This window comes from Notechis scutatus, chromosome 1 (genome assembly GCF_049901735.1).
Source record: "Notechis scutatus isolate UNSWTSFEM ecotype Mainland chromosome 1, rNotScu1.2, whole genome shotgun sequence".
Taxonomy (NCBI): Eukaryota; Metazoa; Chordata; class Lepidosauria; order Squamata; family Elapidae; genus Notechis; species Notechis scutatus.
In genome coordinates this window covers 308,130,282-308,150,392 of record NC_142009.1, presented here as the reverse complement: position 1 = coordinate 308,150,392, position 20,111 = coordinate 308,130,282, and the positions used below count along the sequence as shown (strand labels likewise).

The following is a 20,111-nucleotide window of genomic DNA, read 5'->3' as shown; positions in this document are numbered from 1 at the left end:
AAAAGAACTCACAAGCCCATCACACAACCCATTACCCAAGCCGTTAAAACACAAGAGGCTAACGACCCAGGAGATGACAGCACAAGATCCAGGATATCTCTACAACAAAAGGCCATTACACAGCCCATTATACCAACATCAACTCCATCAACCAATCAAGAGGCTGCAGCACAGCCAACCAGCCCAGCACACCATCCCCCACCACTTGTATATATAGAGAGATGGCAGCTCCGGTCACACACTGCTTGCACTGGCACTAAGCCGAAAGCACCAGCCTGAAGATGGCGAGTGGGACCTCGCCGGCGTTGCCTAGATACTTTGAATCTTACACGGAGAAACCGAATAACCAAAGATCCACATACAAATACCCGCAAGAACCTCAGAAAACATATATATATATATATATATATATATATATATATATATATATATATATATATATATATATATATATATATGTGTGTGTGTGTGTGTGTGTGTGTGTGTGTGTGTGTGTGTGTGTGTGTGTGTATCTTTGGTTATTCGGGTTTTCTCCCGCGTAAGATTGGAAGTATCTAGGCAACGTTTCGATGAAGTCTCATTCATCATCTTCAGGCTTGTGTCTTCCACTCTGTGCTTCTCAGAGTGATGTGAGCTTGCAGCTGCTTCTTCCTGTGTGCAAGCTCACATCACTCTGAGAAGCACAGAGTGGAAGACACAAGCCTGAAGATGATGAATGAGACTTCATCAACGTTGCCTAGACACTTCCAATCTTACGCGGAGAAAACCCGAATAACCAAAGATCCACATACAAATACCCGCGAGAACCTCAGAAAACACACACACACACACACACACACACACACACACACATATATATATATCAATCATAATCTGGCCACATGGGAAAAAAAAACTGAACAACTTCCTCACACACCTCAACAGCCTACACCCCAAAATACAATTCACCATGGAAACAGAAGCTAACAATCAACTTCCCTTCCTAGATGTCTTAGTATATAAAATATCCAATGGCTCCCTAGGACACACCATCTACCAGAAGAAAACACATACAAACCGCTATCTACACGCACTCTCACACCATCACCCAGCACAGATCAATTCCATAGCCAAGACACTCATCTCCAGAACAAAATGCTTAGCTGACGAACAACACCTAAAAACTGAACTACACACTCTCACTAACGTACTAACAGCCAATGGATTCCAAAGAAAGAAGATTACCCACCTAATCCAAAAAGAAACCCCAACTAAAATCCAAGACAGAGAACAAGAGAATGGCAAAGCCCTCCTCCCATATGTAAAAGGCACTACAGACAAAATCAGAAAGATCCTCCAAAAACACAACATTAAAACAGCATTCTGCACAAACAGAAAAATATCCACCATCCTAAGAAACCCTAAAGACAAAATTGAGTTAGAAAACCAAGGAGTATACGAAATCCCTTGCACCGCCTGCCCCACCACATACATCAGACAAACTAACAGAAGAATAAGTGCACGCATCGAAGAACACAAGAACTCAATCAAAAAACAAGAACCGACCTCTTCCCTGGTCCAACACCTCAAAGCCACAGGACATGAGATTGACTTTAAAAATACCAGAACTATTGCCAAAACCGAACACTTCAACAACAGAATAATCAGAGAAGCCATAGAGATAGAAAAACTCCCACACAGCATGAATAAACGAGATGACACCTCCCGCCTACCAGCATTTGGAAACCCGCCCTCATGAACAGACGAGTACCTAACATGAAGAATGACACCAGACCCACACCCACGAGGGCCACATAAGATGCTACCACCACACTTCCACGTAGAAAGAAGACTCACACCCACACAGAAGATGCGGCACAACCACGAACGCGAAGCCAAACAGCAGGATCACAGCTCACCAGCTCAAATCCCCCAGCAACTAAGACTAACCTGAGCACAACCAAGCCCCCACCTGAACAGAACACACCCCCACCCAATCAGAACACAGCCAAGCCCCCACCCAATCAAGTCACACCCCACTAGCAGTTAAAAGGAAGAAGCAGCTGCAAGCTCACATTACTCTGAGAAGCACAGAGCCGAAGACACAAGCCTGAAGATGATGAATGAGACTTCATCGAAATGTTGCCTAGATACTTCCAATTTTACGCAGGAGAAAACCCGAATAACCAAAGATCCACATGTATATAGATTTATATATGTGCATGTATATGTATATAATAATAATAATAATAATAATAATAATAATAATAATAATAATAATAATAATAATAATAATAATAAATTTGCTCAAATTATTGGGGATTCTTAATTTCAACAGGGTTCCCTGTCCAATCGTGGAACAGGCCCCTGGGCTTGCCAACTGCCCCACGCTGCTATTTTACTACTCACAAAGATTTTATCTTTAGAGGCAATGGCGGGAGGCAAAAGTTCCAGAGCCACTTCCTCAAGAGACACAACCAGAGCTCACGAAAGATCAAGGAACCCAAAAGGTCCTTCTAAAGCCTTCGAAAAGGATGCCAAAGGCGTCACCTGGCCATTGAACAGCATATGAGGAGAAATATGCGGGAGACTGAAAGGTCCAGTACAGTCCCACCTACTCCTCAACCAGCTGAAGCCCCAAACCCTCCTTCCCCACCCCTGGACCTGTCCTCACAGTCCAGGAAGGGATCCATCTCACAACCTCACCTTCAGAGCTTGACCACAACGTCCACAGCACGTCGAGCCCCCGAGGCCACATTCACTCCTACAGCAGCCGGGCTTCGTCAGGAGGACATCTTACCAGACAAAGTCCCTGCCAAGATGAGGGTCTGGATGGAGCTGGCAATTCGGCAGGGCATCGCAGCAGGAGTCCAACAGTCTGTAGCCGACAGACAAAGATCCACAGTCTCAGGTTGTGATTCACAATCCCTTGCACACAGGTACAGTCCCATGGGGAGTTTTCCATCTACCCAAACGTCCCCCTTCAGGAGCCACAGGAGGATGACGACCAGTTGCTCCAGGTTGAGTCTCAACCTGTCACCGAAGTGGATGTCATTCTAGTGCCTAATATGTTTTCAGACCTAGTTCAAAAACAGTGGGCCTCCACTGCGTCTTATCCTGCTCCCACAGGATATGATAGGAAATTTTATAATCTGGCCCCTGATTTTGCAAATACTCTTAACACCCCTGAGGTAGATGATCCCATAGTAGCCTTGGCATCCTCCTCTACTATCCCAGATGAAGCGGAGGAGACACTCAAACCAGAAGAAAAAAGGGCGGAACTAGTGCTTCGCAGGGCTCACCAAGCTGATGTGTGGGCCATAAGGGCAGCTACTGCCACATCCTTTTTTACTAGATCTTCCTTAAGATGGCATTGCCATCTGAGGAACACCATCCCCCACTCCAATATATGAGCGCATCAGGACATTGTCAAGCTCATAGCTGCAGCAGAATTGTCTGCGGATGCAATGTTTAATGCTGTTAAATTTTCCTCCAGAGCCATTGCCTCTCAGGTATATGTACGCAGACTACTTTGGCTCAGACACTGGCAAGCTGACACTAAACACAAGTGGAAGCTTGTCTCGGCGCCCATCTCAGGCGACAAGCTGTTTGGCACTGCCCTTGATCCACTCCTAATAGAATCTAGGAACAAGAAAAAAATTCTTGCCATCTCTTTTTCGGAAATTGGACAATAGAAGCCCGCAGTCCTTTCGGAGGCACTCCTTTCGCCCCTTCTTCCAGAGTTCCTACTCCAACAGATCCCAAAGGTCCCAGGGATATAGGCAAGGGCGACCACCCGAAAGGTCTGACCTTGGAGACAGGTCTAGGAGGGGAGGTCAAAGCAAGAGACCTTTCTGGGGAACTGGGGAACAGGTTTTTCTGACGTCCCAAGTAAGGAATCCCAGGAGATCCCTATCAGTGATCGGCTACAATTCTTTGCCGATCAATGGGAGTCCTCTACCACCGATTTGTGGGTTAGGGACACAGATAGATTTGGTTTGGCTCTGGAATTCCAATCCATCCTCCCCCCCCCCCAAAAAAAACTTCTTTATGAAATCTCCCCTGTCTGGAGACCTGGCCAAAAGATCTCTTATGCAAGCGGCTATACAACATCTACTGGAGATCCAGGCCATTCATCCGGTAGCTCCGGATCAGCAAGGACAGGGGTTCTATTCACATCTTTTCGTAGTTCCAAAGAGTTCGGGGGGGATGGAGGGCAATTTTAGATCTAAAACGCCTCAACCGCTCTCTGGTGTACCGGAAATTTAAGATGACCACATTACAATTTATCCTACTGGGCATCAGGAAGGGCGATGTTTTAACATCTATAGACCTAACAGAGGCATACTTGCACATTCCTATTTGGCCTTCCCACAGTGAATTTCTTAGATTTTGCTATAATAATATGCACTTTGAGTATGTGGCTCTTCCTTTCGGGCTAGCATCAGCTCCCAGGGCATTCACTAAGATCTTGGCAGCTCTGGCCGGACATCTCTGAGATAGACTCATCCGGTTACAGTGTTACCTTGATGACATTCTAATTCTGTCATCATCAGTTAGTCAGTCCGAACTAGACACCCGTTTTACGTTACAGGCTCTTCAACATCATGGGTTCTCAGTAAATTGGGCCAAGAGTCACTTAACCCCATCAACTCACCTAATTCACCTAGGGGCCATCATAGATACCATAGAAAGGAGAGTCTTCCTTTCTCCCGACAGGCAGGAGAGCATTAGACTCCTAGCTCAGGAGATCAGGACCCTTAAATGGGTACCCCTGATCCAGTTATCTAAACTATTAGGGAAACTGATCTCCTATATTTCTATTGTTCCCTGGGCCCGCTTGCATTCCAGAACCTTACAATGGTATCTGCTGCCCTTCCAAAGGTCAGGAAGAGACACTTCCAACTCACGGGTACTAGTGCCACTGAAGGTCCTCAGATCCTTACGCTGGTGGACCATGCCTTTCATCAACAAAGGTTGCCTATTCAAGAAACCCAACAGAGCGATCATCAGGACAGACGCCAGCCTGTTAGATGGGGAGCGCACTACCAACACCACACGGCACAGGGGCGTTGGTCTGTTCTAGAACAATCATGCAGTATAAATCTATTGGAACTCAGAGCTGTTTTTCTGGCTCTTCGCAGCTTCCTTCCACTAATTCAGTCCAAACACATCCTGGTTCTAACAGGCAATGTTACAATGAAGACTCATACAAACAAACGGGGGTACCCACTCGGGTCAACTGATGAGGGAGGCAGAGAAGTTGTGCCTTTGGGCAGAGAGGAACTTACTCTCCATCAGGGCAGAACACATCTCCAGTCTGTCAAACATCCAGGCAGATTGGCTGAGCAGCGCCACGGTCGATCAATCGGAGTGGAAACTGCATCCATCACTATTTCAAGAAATGCCCCTGAAATTTGGACAACCAGTGATCGACTTATTCGCCTCAGCTTTCAACACACAACTCCCAAGATATCGAGGTACCCAACTCAGGGAGCAGGGAATATCAATGCCCTTCACTGCCGTTGGCCACCAGGTCTACTGTACGCATCCCCCCCCCCCCACTGATCCCCAAGGTGATCCAAAAGCTTCTGGAGGAGAAAGCAGAACTGTTACTAGTAGCACCATACTGGCCCAGGCGACCGTGGTTTGCAGACCTCCAAGATCTGTCATTAGTGGAACCATGGAGAATTCTGCCGGACAGAGTCGCTCTATCTCAGGGCCCAGTTCTACACCCAGATCCTCAATGGCTCCATCTTGCCGTATGGAGATTGAGTGGCAACATCTAAAAGGTGAGAAAATTTCCAACACAGTCATTTCCACAATTCTGGCGCCCAGGCGCCCATTGACTAATCGTATTTACAATGCCACCTGGAACATATTTTGTAAATGGTGTACTAGGTTCAATATTGATCCCACTTCTCCATCAGTGGCACAAATATTGGAATTCTTGCAAGAGGGTCTGGACAGAGGTCTTTCGCCCAACACCTTGCAATGGCAGGTGGCAGCCTTAGCTTCGGTCATTTCTTGGGGTAACCTGCATTCCATTTCACATCACCCTCGCATTAGTAGTTTCATTCGGGGAGCCAAAAATATACGGCCCCCGGTGATTCACCACTACCCAACTTGGGATCTTGACAAGGTCCTTTCTGCTCTCACGAAGGGACCCCTTGAGCCTCTGAGGGCAACGAGCCTTCACTTTCTAACACATAAGGTGGTGTTTTTGATAGCTATCACATCAGCAAGATGAATTTCTGAACTACCCACATTGTCACTAAGAAAGGACCTCTGTATATTTCACTAGGACAGGGTAGTTCTCCATCCAGATCCAACGTTCGTGCCGAAGATCAATTCAGTGTTCCACAGGGCACAAGTACTGATTCTCCCAAACTTTTGCCCGGGACCAACTCATAGACTTGAATACCAATGGCATCGACTTGATGTGAGACGCGCCCTACGTATTTACTTAGATCGTACAGCTGCTTTCAGGAAAACGGAATCACTTTTCATTTCCTTTCAACCTAACACCCAGGGACACAAAGTTTCTCCTTCTACAATTGGCAGATGGTTGAGGGCCACGATTGCCAAAGCGTATGAGGCCCAATCACTTTCAGTACCTAGAGGAATAACAGCGCATTCCACGAGTACAGCAACATCGGCAGCATGGGCCACGCAAGCACCAATAGAAGAAATTTGCAGGGCAGCAACTTGGGCTTCTCCATCGCCCTGCATCAGACACTATAAAATTGACGTCTTTGCCTCTGCAGAGGTATCATTTGGTAGGAGAGTGGTGCAAAGAGTCTACAGAGACCAAGAGGGACCATTGATCCAGACAGCATCCCTCCTGTAGGACAGGCCAAGCTTTGGTATGTCCCACTACTGGATGCTCTGAACAGCTCAGGGGAGAAAGGGCGTTGGTACTAACCTGATATGCCCATTCTCTTTGAGCTGTGAAGAGCATCCAGCCCCACCCAATTCCGTCTGGTGGGGTTTCTATTCCGGCCAACTCTTAGATAGGGTGAAGAACAGAAATGTGTCCGCACTTCGACTTCGCCAAGGGAGGAATACTGTGGAGGAGGAGGAGCATCCTTGTAATTAAGCCCAGCCTATCCAAAAGGAGACTGAAGCACCTCCCACTACTACTACTGTATGCTCTTCACAGCTCACGGAGAACGGGAGTATCAGGTAAGTACCAACGCCCTATTTGTCTTTTGACATAATAAAATTCATCACAGAAGTACCCTTCAGGAGACTGTGGAAGTTTTAGGTAATCTAGAATGAGCAGCTTTTCAAACTCAGTATTTTATAACCAAATAATCATACATTATTTTCTTCCTCTCTTGCCCCCGCTCCCCCCATTCCTCTTTCCATAAAGCTCAGTTGCAGAAAAAAAGCACACAATTTTGGAGCATGGCCACAAAGTGGCACCAGAACCAATGAATATAAAACTTTGCTGTAGTTTGGTGATACAGAAAGAATGAATGGGAATTGAATTGCAAACAATTGTATGAAGCGACAGTGACTGGGATGAAGGAAAAGGAAAAACCAAAGAACTTACAGTAACAGGAAATTGATGAGATCCTCAAAAAGAGGTTTAAGAAATTTTCAGAAACTTAAAGAGGCAACATGCATGGACATACGGTCCATACATGGACTTCAAGTACTATGCTGCCTGGGAAATTCTAGAATCTGAAGTCTGCATATCTTAAAATTGCTGATATGATATAATGATGTGTGTGTGTGTGTAAATTTCCTACATTTTTTCTTATTTCATGTCTTTATTTTGCTATTTATTATTCCTCTTCTTCACTTGCGTAATGTTTGGCTTATCCACCTAAAGCTTTTGGAAAGCAGTCAGAAAGTTCTGATGTTTACAGAATACATAACTAAATTAATTTCTGGGGCAGAGAAACTATTTATCATCTCAATTTTGTTCTATCTACACCCTCAAGTTCATTTCCAAACCTAACATATTGTGTACACACACACACACACACACACAATCATCATCATCATCATCCTACTCCCATTCAGGATAAAGTCGCAGCTCCACATGTGTTTAAAATGAAACATTTTGCTCCTGCTATGATAAAACTGTGTAGCTTTGTTATTTATTGATTGATTGATTGATTGATTGATTGCTGTTTTGATATAATTCATAATGATACATTCATAATGAGATCTGTGCTGGTACAACTATGTCTTTATGCAAAAGATTACATATAGCTCAAACAATTACATTGTTAACATATTATGGGTCAACACATACGTGCTCTCTTATGTGCATCTGTTATTTTTCCCTAGTGATTGTTCGAGCTGCTGATTGCAAAAAGGTCTACCAGATAGAGCTTGTTCCCAAAGAGAAAATAATTATTCTCATTTGTGGTCGGAATCATCACGTTCACTTGTATCCTTGGTCTTCCCTGGATGGTTTGGAAAACAGCTTTGATGTCAAACTCCCTGAAACAAAAGGCTGCCAGTTTATTACAACTGGAGTGCTGAAGAAGAGCACTTTACCAAGTTTGTTTGTGGCAGTTAAGCGACAGATTCTCTGCTATGAGATTCACAGAACTAAACCTTTCCATAAAAAGTTCAATGAAATCCAAGCTCCTGGCCATGTACAATGGATGGCGGTATTCAGAGACAGGCTTTGTGTTGGCTACCCATCCGGTTTCTCTTTATTGAACATCCAAGGAGATGGACAGTCCATAAGCCTGATAAATCCCTCTGATCCTTCACTTGCATTCCTCTCGCAACAGCCTTTTGATACCCTTTGTGCTGTGGAGCTCAGCAGTGAGGAATATCTACTTTGCTTCAGCCTGTTGGGAGTATACGTTGATGCACAAGGTCGAAGGTCACGCATGCAGGAACTAATGTGGCCCGCAACTCCTGTTGCGTGTAGTATGTATATGTTTTTCTGTTTCTGTATCTTTGATTGCTTCACTTCAACTGATGAACATTTGATAGGCCCAGTAGCCGATTTGACAAAGCATGCTGCCTAATGTACATCCTCTCTAGACTCACTTCCAGATTTTGCAGAAGAAACTATTTCACAATTATGGAAATAGTGTGCTGGATTTGCTTCAGCCATTTTTCTTGTTGCCTGCCAGTAGTATAAGCCATGCATTGGTCTATGCATTGCTTATGGTCTATGCCAGGGGTGTCCAACCTTGGCAACTTTAAGACTTGTGGACTTCAACTCCCAGAATTCCTCAGCCAGCTTTGCTGGCTGAGGAATTCTGGGAGTTGAAGTCCACAAGTCTTAAAGTTGCCAAGGTTGGACACCCCTGGTCTATGCATTGCTTAGTGTGGTATATGAGTTCCTCAGCTTTGCTGGCTGAGGAATTCTGGGAGTTGAAGTCCACAAGTCTTAAAGTTGCCAAGGTTGGACACCCCTGGTCTATGCATTGCTTAGTGTGGTATATGAGCGTAGTCTTAATGTGAAATCAGCCACTTCAGAGTCCTAAGAAAAGGCAGGTTCCTCCTACAACTTTGCTTTTAGTAATATAGACAGAAAGTTACTCGCCTTACTTTTATTACTCACTGTGCTGTATGAATTTGTGACCCTGGTGTGATTGGTGCAAAGGGGGAGTTCCCTCTTCCCCAACTCTCTTTTTTGGTGTGTGGTGGGGAAGGGTTTTTCTGATGTTAAATGCTATTCTGTGGTTCTTCTGGTGATGCTTGCTTTCATCTGGGGTTGCTTTTAACTCTTGCTATTTTGCTTTGCCCTCCATCAAAATTGGAGATAACATTCATCCTGCCTGCAAATGCTTGAATACTCAAATTAAAATGACTGCCCTTCATCTCAGCCAGAATATATGAATTCATTGCAAGAGATTTCCTTAAAGATATGCACGAAATCTACTGTAACAAAATAAGGGAAAGATGATTTGGTATGATGTTCAAAAGGAAATGCCATCCTTTTGTTAAACTGAAAAGGTTTTTGCTCGTAAACTGAAATCCAACCACTGAATGGGAAATGCTTCAGTTAATGTGCTGTCAGATATGCTATCTATGGGAGGTTCTGTGTTTAGAGCAAGTTTTCTTCTTGAGTATCAGATAGAAGTATGAGATAATTGTATGGCCAGGGGAGTTGCTTTCTTTAATGAGTATAACTAGCTGCCCAGAGTGATGGAATATCATGCAGAAGTTTATTATGTAAAAACCTTTTGAAAACATAGTTAGTAAACACATGTTTCATTAGACCTATTTGCTCCCCCTATTATATATTCAAAATTAATGTTGAATATGGATGTTTGAGCAGTTGATTAAACATGAAGGTAGGATATAAATTAAGTAATTATATAAATGTAATATTTCTTTTGTAAAAAATGCTAGCTATTGGGCCAGAATTTTGGCTTTATCTGTTTCTTTCAAAATTCAAGGGCCCACCTGCAGTCAAAAGTGGAATAGCTCCAGCAAGGATTTTCCATAAGATACTATTCTCCAGTATTAATCAGCTTGAGAAATAGCAGCGGTAAATACTGAGGTGCTCAGTTTTATCTTAAATAAATGGAGCCATAAGAGATTTTGTTTTTTCTCTCTCCAGGTTGCAATCCATCCTATTTAACTGTGTACAGTGAATATGGGGTTGATGTTTTTGATGTTAATACTATGGAATGGGTTCAAACTATCGGTTTAAGAAAGGTTAGTATCTTGAGTGTAGAGCAAAATGTGCTTTATAATATTCTGAAAACTTCATTGCATTGTCCTGAAGGCCTATTCTAAAAAGCTTCTCTCACTTTGCCTTGATAACAGATCCGACCTCTAAATGTTAATGGCACGTTGAATCTCCTTAGCTGTGAACCTCCTCGACTAATTTATTTCAAGAACAAGTTTTCAGGTTGGTAAAGAGGGGCTTTCTCAGTGAGTTTTGGGGAGTCTAGTTTTAATTTGGTATATTGTTCCTATTTATAGCTTGAACATACCATGACAAGGAAAAGACTTAAAGTGTCTTTTATTTCAATAAAAAATATAGTGGGATTTACTCTCTTTTTAGTGCTTCAATGAGGCATCTATTGAGGTTTTGTAACAAACACTATTTTGTTTTAATTGTATTGTATAATTTATTTTAATTGTATATAATTGTATTGACTTAATTATCTAAAAGGAGATGGTTGTATTTATGGGTCAATTAGGCTAGTATTGTCATGATTGCTGGCATAGGTTGGAGACACTTCCCAGCCTACCTGAAGGTATCAGAAACCAAGGAGTAGAAACTTTTCTGTTAAACGACTGAATTAAGTCTCTTATTCGCACAGCCCTTTATGTAAAACATTACTAAAATCAAAGTATGCACATCCTGCAGTGTAACAGTACTAAAAATCAATCTGATGTATGTGCAACGGGGCTTTGCAGATCTAGAGATATTCACAATATAAAATCTGGAGAACAAGATTTTGAAAATCTGGAGAGCAGCCTGTAGGAGAATGTATTTAGCTATGTAATTGCATTATATATATATATATATATATATATATATATATATATATATATATATATATATATATATATATATATATATATATATTTATATATCTACAGGTGGAGCTGCTCTTAGTGTGCCAGAAACGTCTGACAACAGCAAAAAGCAAATGCTTCGTACCAGAAGCAAAAGACGATTCGTCTTTAAAGTTCCTGAGGAAGAAAGATTACAACAAAGACGGTAAGGCTTGGTTGTTTTTGTCATAACCTGGGTGGGAAAAGGCATCTTTCCTATGTTGAAAAAAATCATGATTTGATACCCTTTGTTGATTCAGAGAGATGCTCCGAGACCCCGAGCTCAGATCCAGAATGATTTCCAACCCCATCAATTTCAACCATGTGGCTCATATGGGACCAGGAGATGGAATGCAAGTGCTCATGGATCTGCCATTGGTAAAACACCCCCCCCCTCCACACACACACACACACACAAAATGTTCCTAGGGAAAGCCTTCACTCAGCCAGGGATACTGTTTGTTTTTTCTGAGGGGTAATTGAAATCATTAAGCAAGCCTAAGGTGGTTCCTATAAAGAAATTAGAGGTTGGCTGTAATTCAATCTCGTACACTTGTTTGTGTTAGCGATTCGGGTTGTTTTTCAGCTGCTTGGGTTTTATTATTTTTAAATCTTTTCATTTTAATAGTTTGTGACCCAGAAGTCATACATAAATGTGTGACTTATACAAGTACAGTAGTCCTCAACTTACAACCATTTGTTTAGTGATTGCTCAAAGTTACAAAGGCACTGAAAAAACGTGATTTATGACCATTTTTCACATCACTATTGCTGTATCCCCATGCTCATGTGATCAAATTTGGTCCACTTGGCAACTGGCATGTATTTTATGAAGTTGCATTGTCCTGGGATCATAGGATCACTGTTTGTAACCTTCCCAGCTGGCTTCTGACAAGCAAATTCAATTGGGGGGGGAGGGGGGGAAGCTGGATTCCTTTAACAGCTGCCTTGCTTAGCAATTGAAATGTTGGGTTTAATTGTGGCTATAAGTTGAGGACTACCTGTGCATTGAATAAATAAATAAATACTCCTTTCACAATGATTTGTTAGCTATTTCAATCCAAAATCTCTTCTACTGTTGACATCTATTGACACCTATGGTCACAGGCGAGACACTTGTCAGAAAAATACAAAGGATCCCATTAGTTAAAGATCTGGCTGAAGGCAGAGGAAAAGGGAAGGGAGAATCCAAATCCAACCCTTGGCCTTAATTCTAGGGTGGGCATGTGGAAAGTGACGTCTTAATAGCCCCTCTAATGCTGTTTTGAGAGCTGTTGCCAGGAACTCACAAGGACATGGAAAATGAAATAAATTGCCAGGTGTATGATAGTGTTTCTGAATAACTCTTCTTTCCTCCTTCCTTTTCTTGTTTCTTTTGTTTAAAATAATAGAGCGAATTTCCTTCCCCCTCATCCTCCCGACATTCCGTTCTGATATCATCTCCAACAGGCTTTGAGCACGTCTATCACATGAGCCCTATCTCTGCTGATCTCTTTCTCCAGAGTGACCATTCCTCCTCAATGCTTTCCTCCTCTTCCTGCCCCTCCTCTACTTCAGTAGCAAGGGTAGGAGCAGCTCTTTAGGAGCTGAAGTGGATGATAGTGTGCATTAGACCTCTCAGCTGGCTAACCTCTGTGTGAATAAGCTTGTGCTTTCCTGCCCTGAGTTCCGCAGTTAAAACAGCAGGCTGTCAGTGCAAAATCTAAATTCCTAATAGGCTAATAACCCTAGGATAAGAGAGTAACCATCCTTCCAGTGGCAGGAGGCAAAGAGAAAGCTTATTGGATAATACTCCATGTTTGTTTCATTGCAACCTAACTGCTTACTATCATAGCTGCCAAATGCAGCAAAAATAAAAGGCAAATCATGTTCCCATTTTATAATTTGGAAAGCCTAGGGGCATAATTTGCAATCAAATTCTGTTCCTTATGCTGGGTAATATCAGACTGTGATAGCACACTGGCAAAATCAATAAGATCACACAATTAATAGAATGTCACCAAATCCAAAATAAGGCATTAAGTTATAACTTTGGCTATGCATTAGCCTTCAAGGGGGGAATAAAGGTATAAAGCAAAATATAATTTGATGTGGCTCATTCAGATAGACTTATTTTTCTAAGAACTTTTGTAAAATGTCTCCAGCTACTGGAAAGAACTGAGATTTAAATACTGACCTTTTTCTTGCTTTTTGGGGTGGAATGGCTATATTTATCCCCTCGCTGGTTCTTTGAGCAAAATGCTTTGCTTTATATAATTCTCAATAGTCAAGATGAAACAAATTTGTAAAAAAAAAGAGCTTATACTGATTTCAAGTTTAAAATCTTTTAAAGGCTCCGTATTTAAAAAAGAAACTTAAGTTGAAAATATCTCATCTAATTGAGTTTGGTTACGTTTCTGCTACAGACTGGTTTACCTTCTTCACAAGATGAGAAGGTTTGTCCTCCAACAAGCAACATTTCACGCCAAGCACCTCAGAGAAATAAAAGCTACATTTCATGGCCATCTTCAGGTAAGAGTCAAAGTAGATCTCTTTCAAAGCTATAAGCTTTATAAGCTTCTCCTAGGGGAGATTCTCAAACATCTTTGCGTTGCAGGTGGTAGCGACCAGGGAGCAGCCATGCCCTTGCGAAGTATGTCTGATCCTGATCAGGAGTTTGACAAAGAGGTGAGATCAATCTCTATATCCTCACAGGTTTTCAAATAGTGAGGTGAATTTAGAAAAATGGTTGATACACTAGAGCAGGGGTGTCAAACCCACGGCCTCACATTGTCATCATGTGATGTATTGTGACTTTTTCTCCCTTCGCTAAATGTGGGGTAGGCATAGCCAGCGCGTGACGCATCTGGCCTTCAGGCCGCGAGACACCCTTGTACTAGAGAGTACTGACTTCTAATATTTTTAAAGTATGTTTTTATGTATGTGTATATCATCTCAACATGTGATATTATATAAAATTATGCAGCAGTGAATGAAGGCACATATACGTGTCCCAGGATAATGTCATAGGACCCAATCTGGGTCGGTCACCAGGACCAGAGGTTTAGTCTTCCTAGCTTTCGGGTTCATGCTGGAGCCCATCCTCAAAAAACTTCTCTCTAACAGAGTGTGTGTCCCATGACTGACCCATAATGGATCCTGTATCATGCAGCAATGTTGCTTGTCTGTCTGAAGAGTTTGAGAATCCAATAATGGCATATTTCTCAGTAAACAAGCCTTTTAGTGGAGATCTTAATGACTTCATGGACACATTTATGTTCTTTTCTTGGCATCAGTATAAGTGGTTTCCATTGCCTTTGAGAACACATACACCCCTTTTGGGAGGGGGGGGTTACTTCTCAATCTAACCTACAGTTTTAGAATTTCTTGGAAGGGTCCTATTTACTACTGACCCAGCCCAATCTTGCTTAGCTTCTAAATCCAGTCAAGAGTTAACCAGGTGCTGTCAACTGCTAGGTATGTACAAAACATTTTATTATTCAAGCCAAGGTCTGTATAACCAACATGCCAAATTGCAGAATTTAGTGCTGTCAAAATTCTTAACTTAGAAGTCTCCATTCCCACGATATATACAAACATTTCAATCGAAAGCCTAAATTCTCTGTAAATATGTATTTGGAACATTTCTCAAAATTAACATTTTTTTCTTAGGGAAAATAAGAAATGATTCATAAGTTTTTAAAGGACAAAGATGGCTTTGATTTTTTTTATCTTAGATTCATCCTAGTTAATGATTTAATGTTGCATTACCATTAATAACTTCACTAGAGAAATTTTCAGTTACAACCAGCTGTAGTTTTGAGTTTTAATGAATTTAATCATTAGAAAACTATTATTGGGAGGGGGGAAACACATGCTGCAGAAGAAAAACTACTGCAGTTCTTCCACATATAAGAAGCATGAACTACATTTTTTAAATTTATTGACTACTGGGAACATTAGGAGAACAGACAGAAATCAAAGGGGCTTCTTTTTTACTTCTCTTTTATTTCTCTGCTCTCTCCTCATTGGAAATTGAATCAGCTTTTTGGTTCATCCTGCTTTCTGTAATAGAAAACAGTTGCTTTCCCCCTATCAAAAGAATCTTCACTGATATATACTTTTTGTAACGTGGCATATAGCTTCCTTAACATATATATTTAGCTGACCTTTTGGATTGTTACGCATCTGTCACCAGAAATTCTTAATAGGGCTTGGCTTTACTGGTTCATGTATTTTGCTATATACAGACCCAAGTGAATGAATTGAAGGATTCCAATCTGGTTTTCTCAGTTTATTCCCTACACTATTAGGCAGCATTTTTAAAAAAATCTAGCCATCTACTGCTTCAATTAAAAAGTCATCTCTGGATGACTTACACATTAGGATTAAAGAGAACAAATAATATCCAATGATACATTGTGGAAAAAAACAAAGTAAGTTCATATGAGAGTTTGTATTGGATCAATGTGGGGGCTTGTATGTATGTTACATAGAAGGAGCAATCTGTGGATTGTTGCCTTATCACAGCATTTATCTGAACAACTGCATTAGATATGGGGCTTAGAACCACAGCACAATCCTGACAAGTATATCTTCAAGCAATATAGCCATTTAATCTGTTGTCTAAATAAATTATTCTTTCCCCAATTAAACTGACTGACACTATAGCACATCTGCTATGAAGCTAAACATTATGAATAATTAACTGCATTCCAAAATACCAGAAAATTGTCCAAGGAAGGAAAGTGTTTTGAATGCCTACTATCAGCAGGATATCTCACAAAAGAGCTACAGATGCAAAGGCAGAGCTGTGGATATATTTAACTGCTTCATAAATCTCTAATTCTTTTTTGCACCACTTAATAATAAAAAAGATCGTTGGTCATTTTACCTTTATAGTCTGTTCTCAAACTAAGTATGGTAGAATTCTGCCCTGAGGAAATTATGCAATTACATATTTGGCATAGTTTGGCCATACATCTTCTTGTTCAGTCAGACCAACTTCAGGGTATAATTCAAATAGAATCTTTCTTTGCCTTCTGCAAAAGAACATTAGAAAAGGAATGCATGGAAGGGAAGACAAAAAAATTTGGATCGATCATTTTGTGTTACTGCAAAAACTGCATCTTACTAAGCAAAATTAAAACTCTCCATGTAATTAGGAAACTGATCCCAATGGAGATAAGTTTGTGGTTTGTTGTTCCATGAAAGATTGTGAGCATGTGCAACAAACAAATTCATGTATAGTATAGATATTATTTATCAGTATGAGGAATTTGGAAATGGAGTGCCTGTCCACAGTTTCTTTTAGTGTTTTAAAAGGCTATTTATGATTATACATATATTGCCCTGGACATGCCCACTGTATATTGACATAAGATTCCAGCTAACTTACTACCTTCTGTCTTTGAAAGGATGTTAGTGAAGAAGGGTGGACATCCGTTCATGACATTAATATATTTAGGGTTTTGAGGTTCAGTAGTTTAGTAGTTTTAGTAAAACTACTACTAAAATATGTTAATATTGATATTGCCTAATTTGGTAACTGAAACATCGGGGGAAACATCCCACCAACCTCAAAAAAGCAGCAAAGACCCCACAGTTCAAACCTTGAGCTAAAATATTCTCTTTTATTAGTATTAAAATATCTGAGGTGGCCTGATGAGACTATGGCAGGTTCTTAAGAATTTTGTATTTTTGAAGGCCAAAATCTCCTATAACTTAAAGTTATAGGGGAATACTCTGTTGTAGAGAAGGCTGTTCGTAACATAGGTCTGTGAACAATTCCATGGCTATCTATAAATGTACAGATCCATTCTTGTCTCTAATTTGTTTGATTTTGATATTTTTGCTTTTGTGAACTGCAAGTTTCTTTTTAGAACATTTGATTGCTCCTATTGGCTTCTGAAGCCTTCTGGACTCTGTTCTTCTGATTAGTGGTGATTTACACCAAGCTGTTAATCAGCGTAATCAATGACAGAATATCATTTATTTATTTTTAAAAAAGCAAAAAGAAACGTGAGAAGAAACAGAAATGTAAAAATATAGGAATATAGATGAGGGCTTAAGTTAAAGACTTAGGAGAAAATATGATTTAGAGAAAGAGAAGAGAAAATTGGAGGAAGAATAAATCTACACCATTTTCACATTTCTAAGGACACATAATAGAGTGGGAGATGTTTAATGAGGAGGAGGGGAGGGGTCTTTCAGTGACAGTTGGCTGGGCCTTTCCTTTTATTAGATGCACCTTTGCAGTTCTTGGTCTAGAAATAGAATGTGACTGGAGGTCATTGTTTTTCTGTTGTTGTTTCTTTTAACAGCCTGATTCGGATTCTACCAAACACTCAACTCCTTCCAACAGTTCTAACCCTAGCAGCCCCCCAAGTCCCAACTCTCCCCATAGGAATCAGCTGACACTAGATGGATTAGACCAATCAACCTGTGATGCATAACACTGCAGCTCTCTCCACTGTTTCTCCCATTTGGGATTGTCTGCTACGTCGTGGAGCATCAAAAGCAGGACACCTGTCTCCAACAACAGTGCCAAGACTGATGCTTAATTTTTAGCATTGCACAAAAGTACATTCCTGTATGTAGACTGTAGATTTGAGGGCATAAAAAGGAGGCAAGAGATCTTTATTGCTATAGTAACTAAATTGTGGTGTTTTTTTTAATATAAACTGTTCACTCTTACACACAAGGTGGATCCATTTCTGCACAGCTGTGATACTTTCATGACTACAGTAAAGGCTACTGATAAAATCTTCATTCTTAAGCTGAAAAAAGAGAGCTGCTGATAGTTTTTACTACTATACAGTACAGGAATATTATTTTTCTATAGGATAATGTAATGTCTAATTATCAGCAAAGTCATTTTAGAAAAAAAATGCAGACCTTTGGGTATGAAGTAAAAGCAGCCTAGTTACATCCTTGGCTAAATATATTCTAAATATATTGTTTCTTTCTTTTTTCAAACTTTAGAAAGATGATAGGAAGTTGTAGGGCCATTTCCAGCTTCAGTAGAATAAAACAGGAAAGTGAAAACAGAAGTTCTAGATTGTGGCCTTTTAACTTACTTAGCCATTACATACATTCTCCGCTGTATAAATGTCTTTCTACTGAAATTTTAGTCATGTACATAAAGGACTTACCAGAAATGTTTTATCCTTACCCTACTTTTTAAATCTGATTAGCTAGGACAGGGCTTTTTTAAAAAAATAACATACTGTTGGAAAACAGATTTTACTGTTTTTCTCACAGTCCATCTTCTCAAACATTTTTGTAATTTCTCTTGGATTTTTTTTTCAGAGTAAAAGATAACACTACGTCTAAAAAAGTTTTACTAGGCCAGCATTCTCTTGAGATTGCTCCCCAATGGCTGCTTGTATGATGGGGTTGTATAGTAAGAAATTGCTTCTGATTTTTCTTGGTTACCAAAGTGGAAGCATAGAAGGGTGTGTATATGAGGGTACCTCGTCTCCCCCCCGCCCCACTTCCCTTAATTCATTATATCCTCACCTGCATGATGATCCCAACCCCATGATTGCTCATTAAAAGTACTGAATGTGTAGGGGAGGAAATGCACAGCACATTCCTGTATATTTTGCAGCAGTGACATATTACATGTATATTTAATCTCATGCTTCCATGTATTATACATTTAGCAACACTACCCACCCATCCATCCTAGTGATCATGTTTCATTTAAAAGCGTGTAATTAATTCTATGGCTGGCATATTCAGTTTGTCATTGTCACACTAGTGTGCCTTCTGTGCCAATTTGATGACAGTTGGATGTCAATTGTTTTAAAATCTGGTTTCTATGGGCTAATACTATACCAATAGCTAACACTCTTTCCTGAGACACTGTATAGGACATGCACTTATCCCTAGTTTAAACCAAGTGGTTCTAGTCAACATTTAATTCTGTTTCATTAAGTGTTTGACAATATTTGCTCTTTCTCAGATTCTTGATTAATAAAGCTCAGTTTGAGCTGGACACTACTGCTTTGGGTTTTTTTTCCTGGTTTTTACTCTTTTTTTAAATGTATGTCTCAAGTCTTTGTAATTATTGAATTGTGAGAACATTTTTGAACAATCTACTTGTCAATAAAGCAGAAGAGGGATGTTTTAAAAAGTTCCTGGTTGTCCTGTCATTAATTAGATAAATGCATATAGTTCTTGGGAAAGCTCTGTGGCATGATTCTAATCTCTTCTACAGAAATAGGGAAAATAAATATCCTGCAGCATTCTCAGTTGGGGAGGGGGAATAAACCTCCTTCATAATCAGGTTTGCTGATGCAAGAGCTTTTATCAACTTTTCCTCTTTAATGAGAAAAAAGCAGCTACAGTAGCAGTTGAAATAGGAAGAATGCTGTATTACCTTTACAGTTTGTCACAAAGGCAAATTTTGTTAATCTTTTCTTCCTTTCTTCTTCTAGCATCTGTTCTAGTCTATGCTGAATTACTAATTAATTACTAATTAATGTAACTGGCCAGCTTAAAGATTGCCTGCTTTGACAACTTTTTGCTTTGTTTTTCTCAGGGCAGATGGAAAGCTCTTTACTCATTTGAGAAAATTACAAGTCATTATAATATTGGCACAAGATCTTCCCTTCATCAAAAAATATTTTTGTGGAATGCTGGATTTT

At 40.5% G+C, this 20,111-nt stretch overlaps 1 protein-coding gene across 3 annotated transcripts in view; it reads left to right on the top strand.

Moving 5' to 3' along the window:
• The window catches only part of CDC42BPB (CDC42 binding protein kinase beta), a 118,079-nt gene extending 98,479 nt beyond the window's left edge, over positions 1-19,600 (top strand). For 2 of the 3 annotated variants that reach the window (XM_087952204.1, XM_026680181.2), the window contains 8 exons: positions 8,284-8,880; positions 10,529-10,626; positions 10,738-10,822; positions 11,524-11,644; positions 11,739-11,856; positions 13,884-13,989; positions 14,075-14,145; positions 17,781-19,600. In XM_087952204.1, the coding sequence (XP_087808330.1) occupies positions 8,284-8,880; positions 10,529-10,626; positions 10,738-10,822; positions 11,524-11,644; positions 11,739-11,856; positions 13,884-13,989; positions 14,075-14,145; positions 17,781-17,912 (1,328 nt within the window). In that variant the 3' untranslated portion in view covers positions 17,913-19,600. Of the gene's footprint in view, positions 1-8,283; positions 8,881-10,528; positions 10,627-10,737; positions 10,823-11,523; positions 11,645-11,738; positions 11,857-12,869; positions 13,044-13,883; positions 13,990-14,074; positions 14,146-17,780 lie in introns of all 3 variants that reach the window. The other variant, XM_087952205.1, reaches the window with a different exon arrangement.
• Positions 19,601-20,111: the final 511 nt, after the last annotated feature.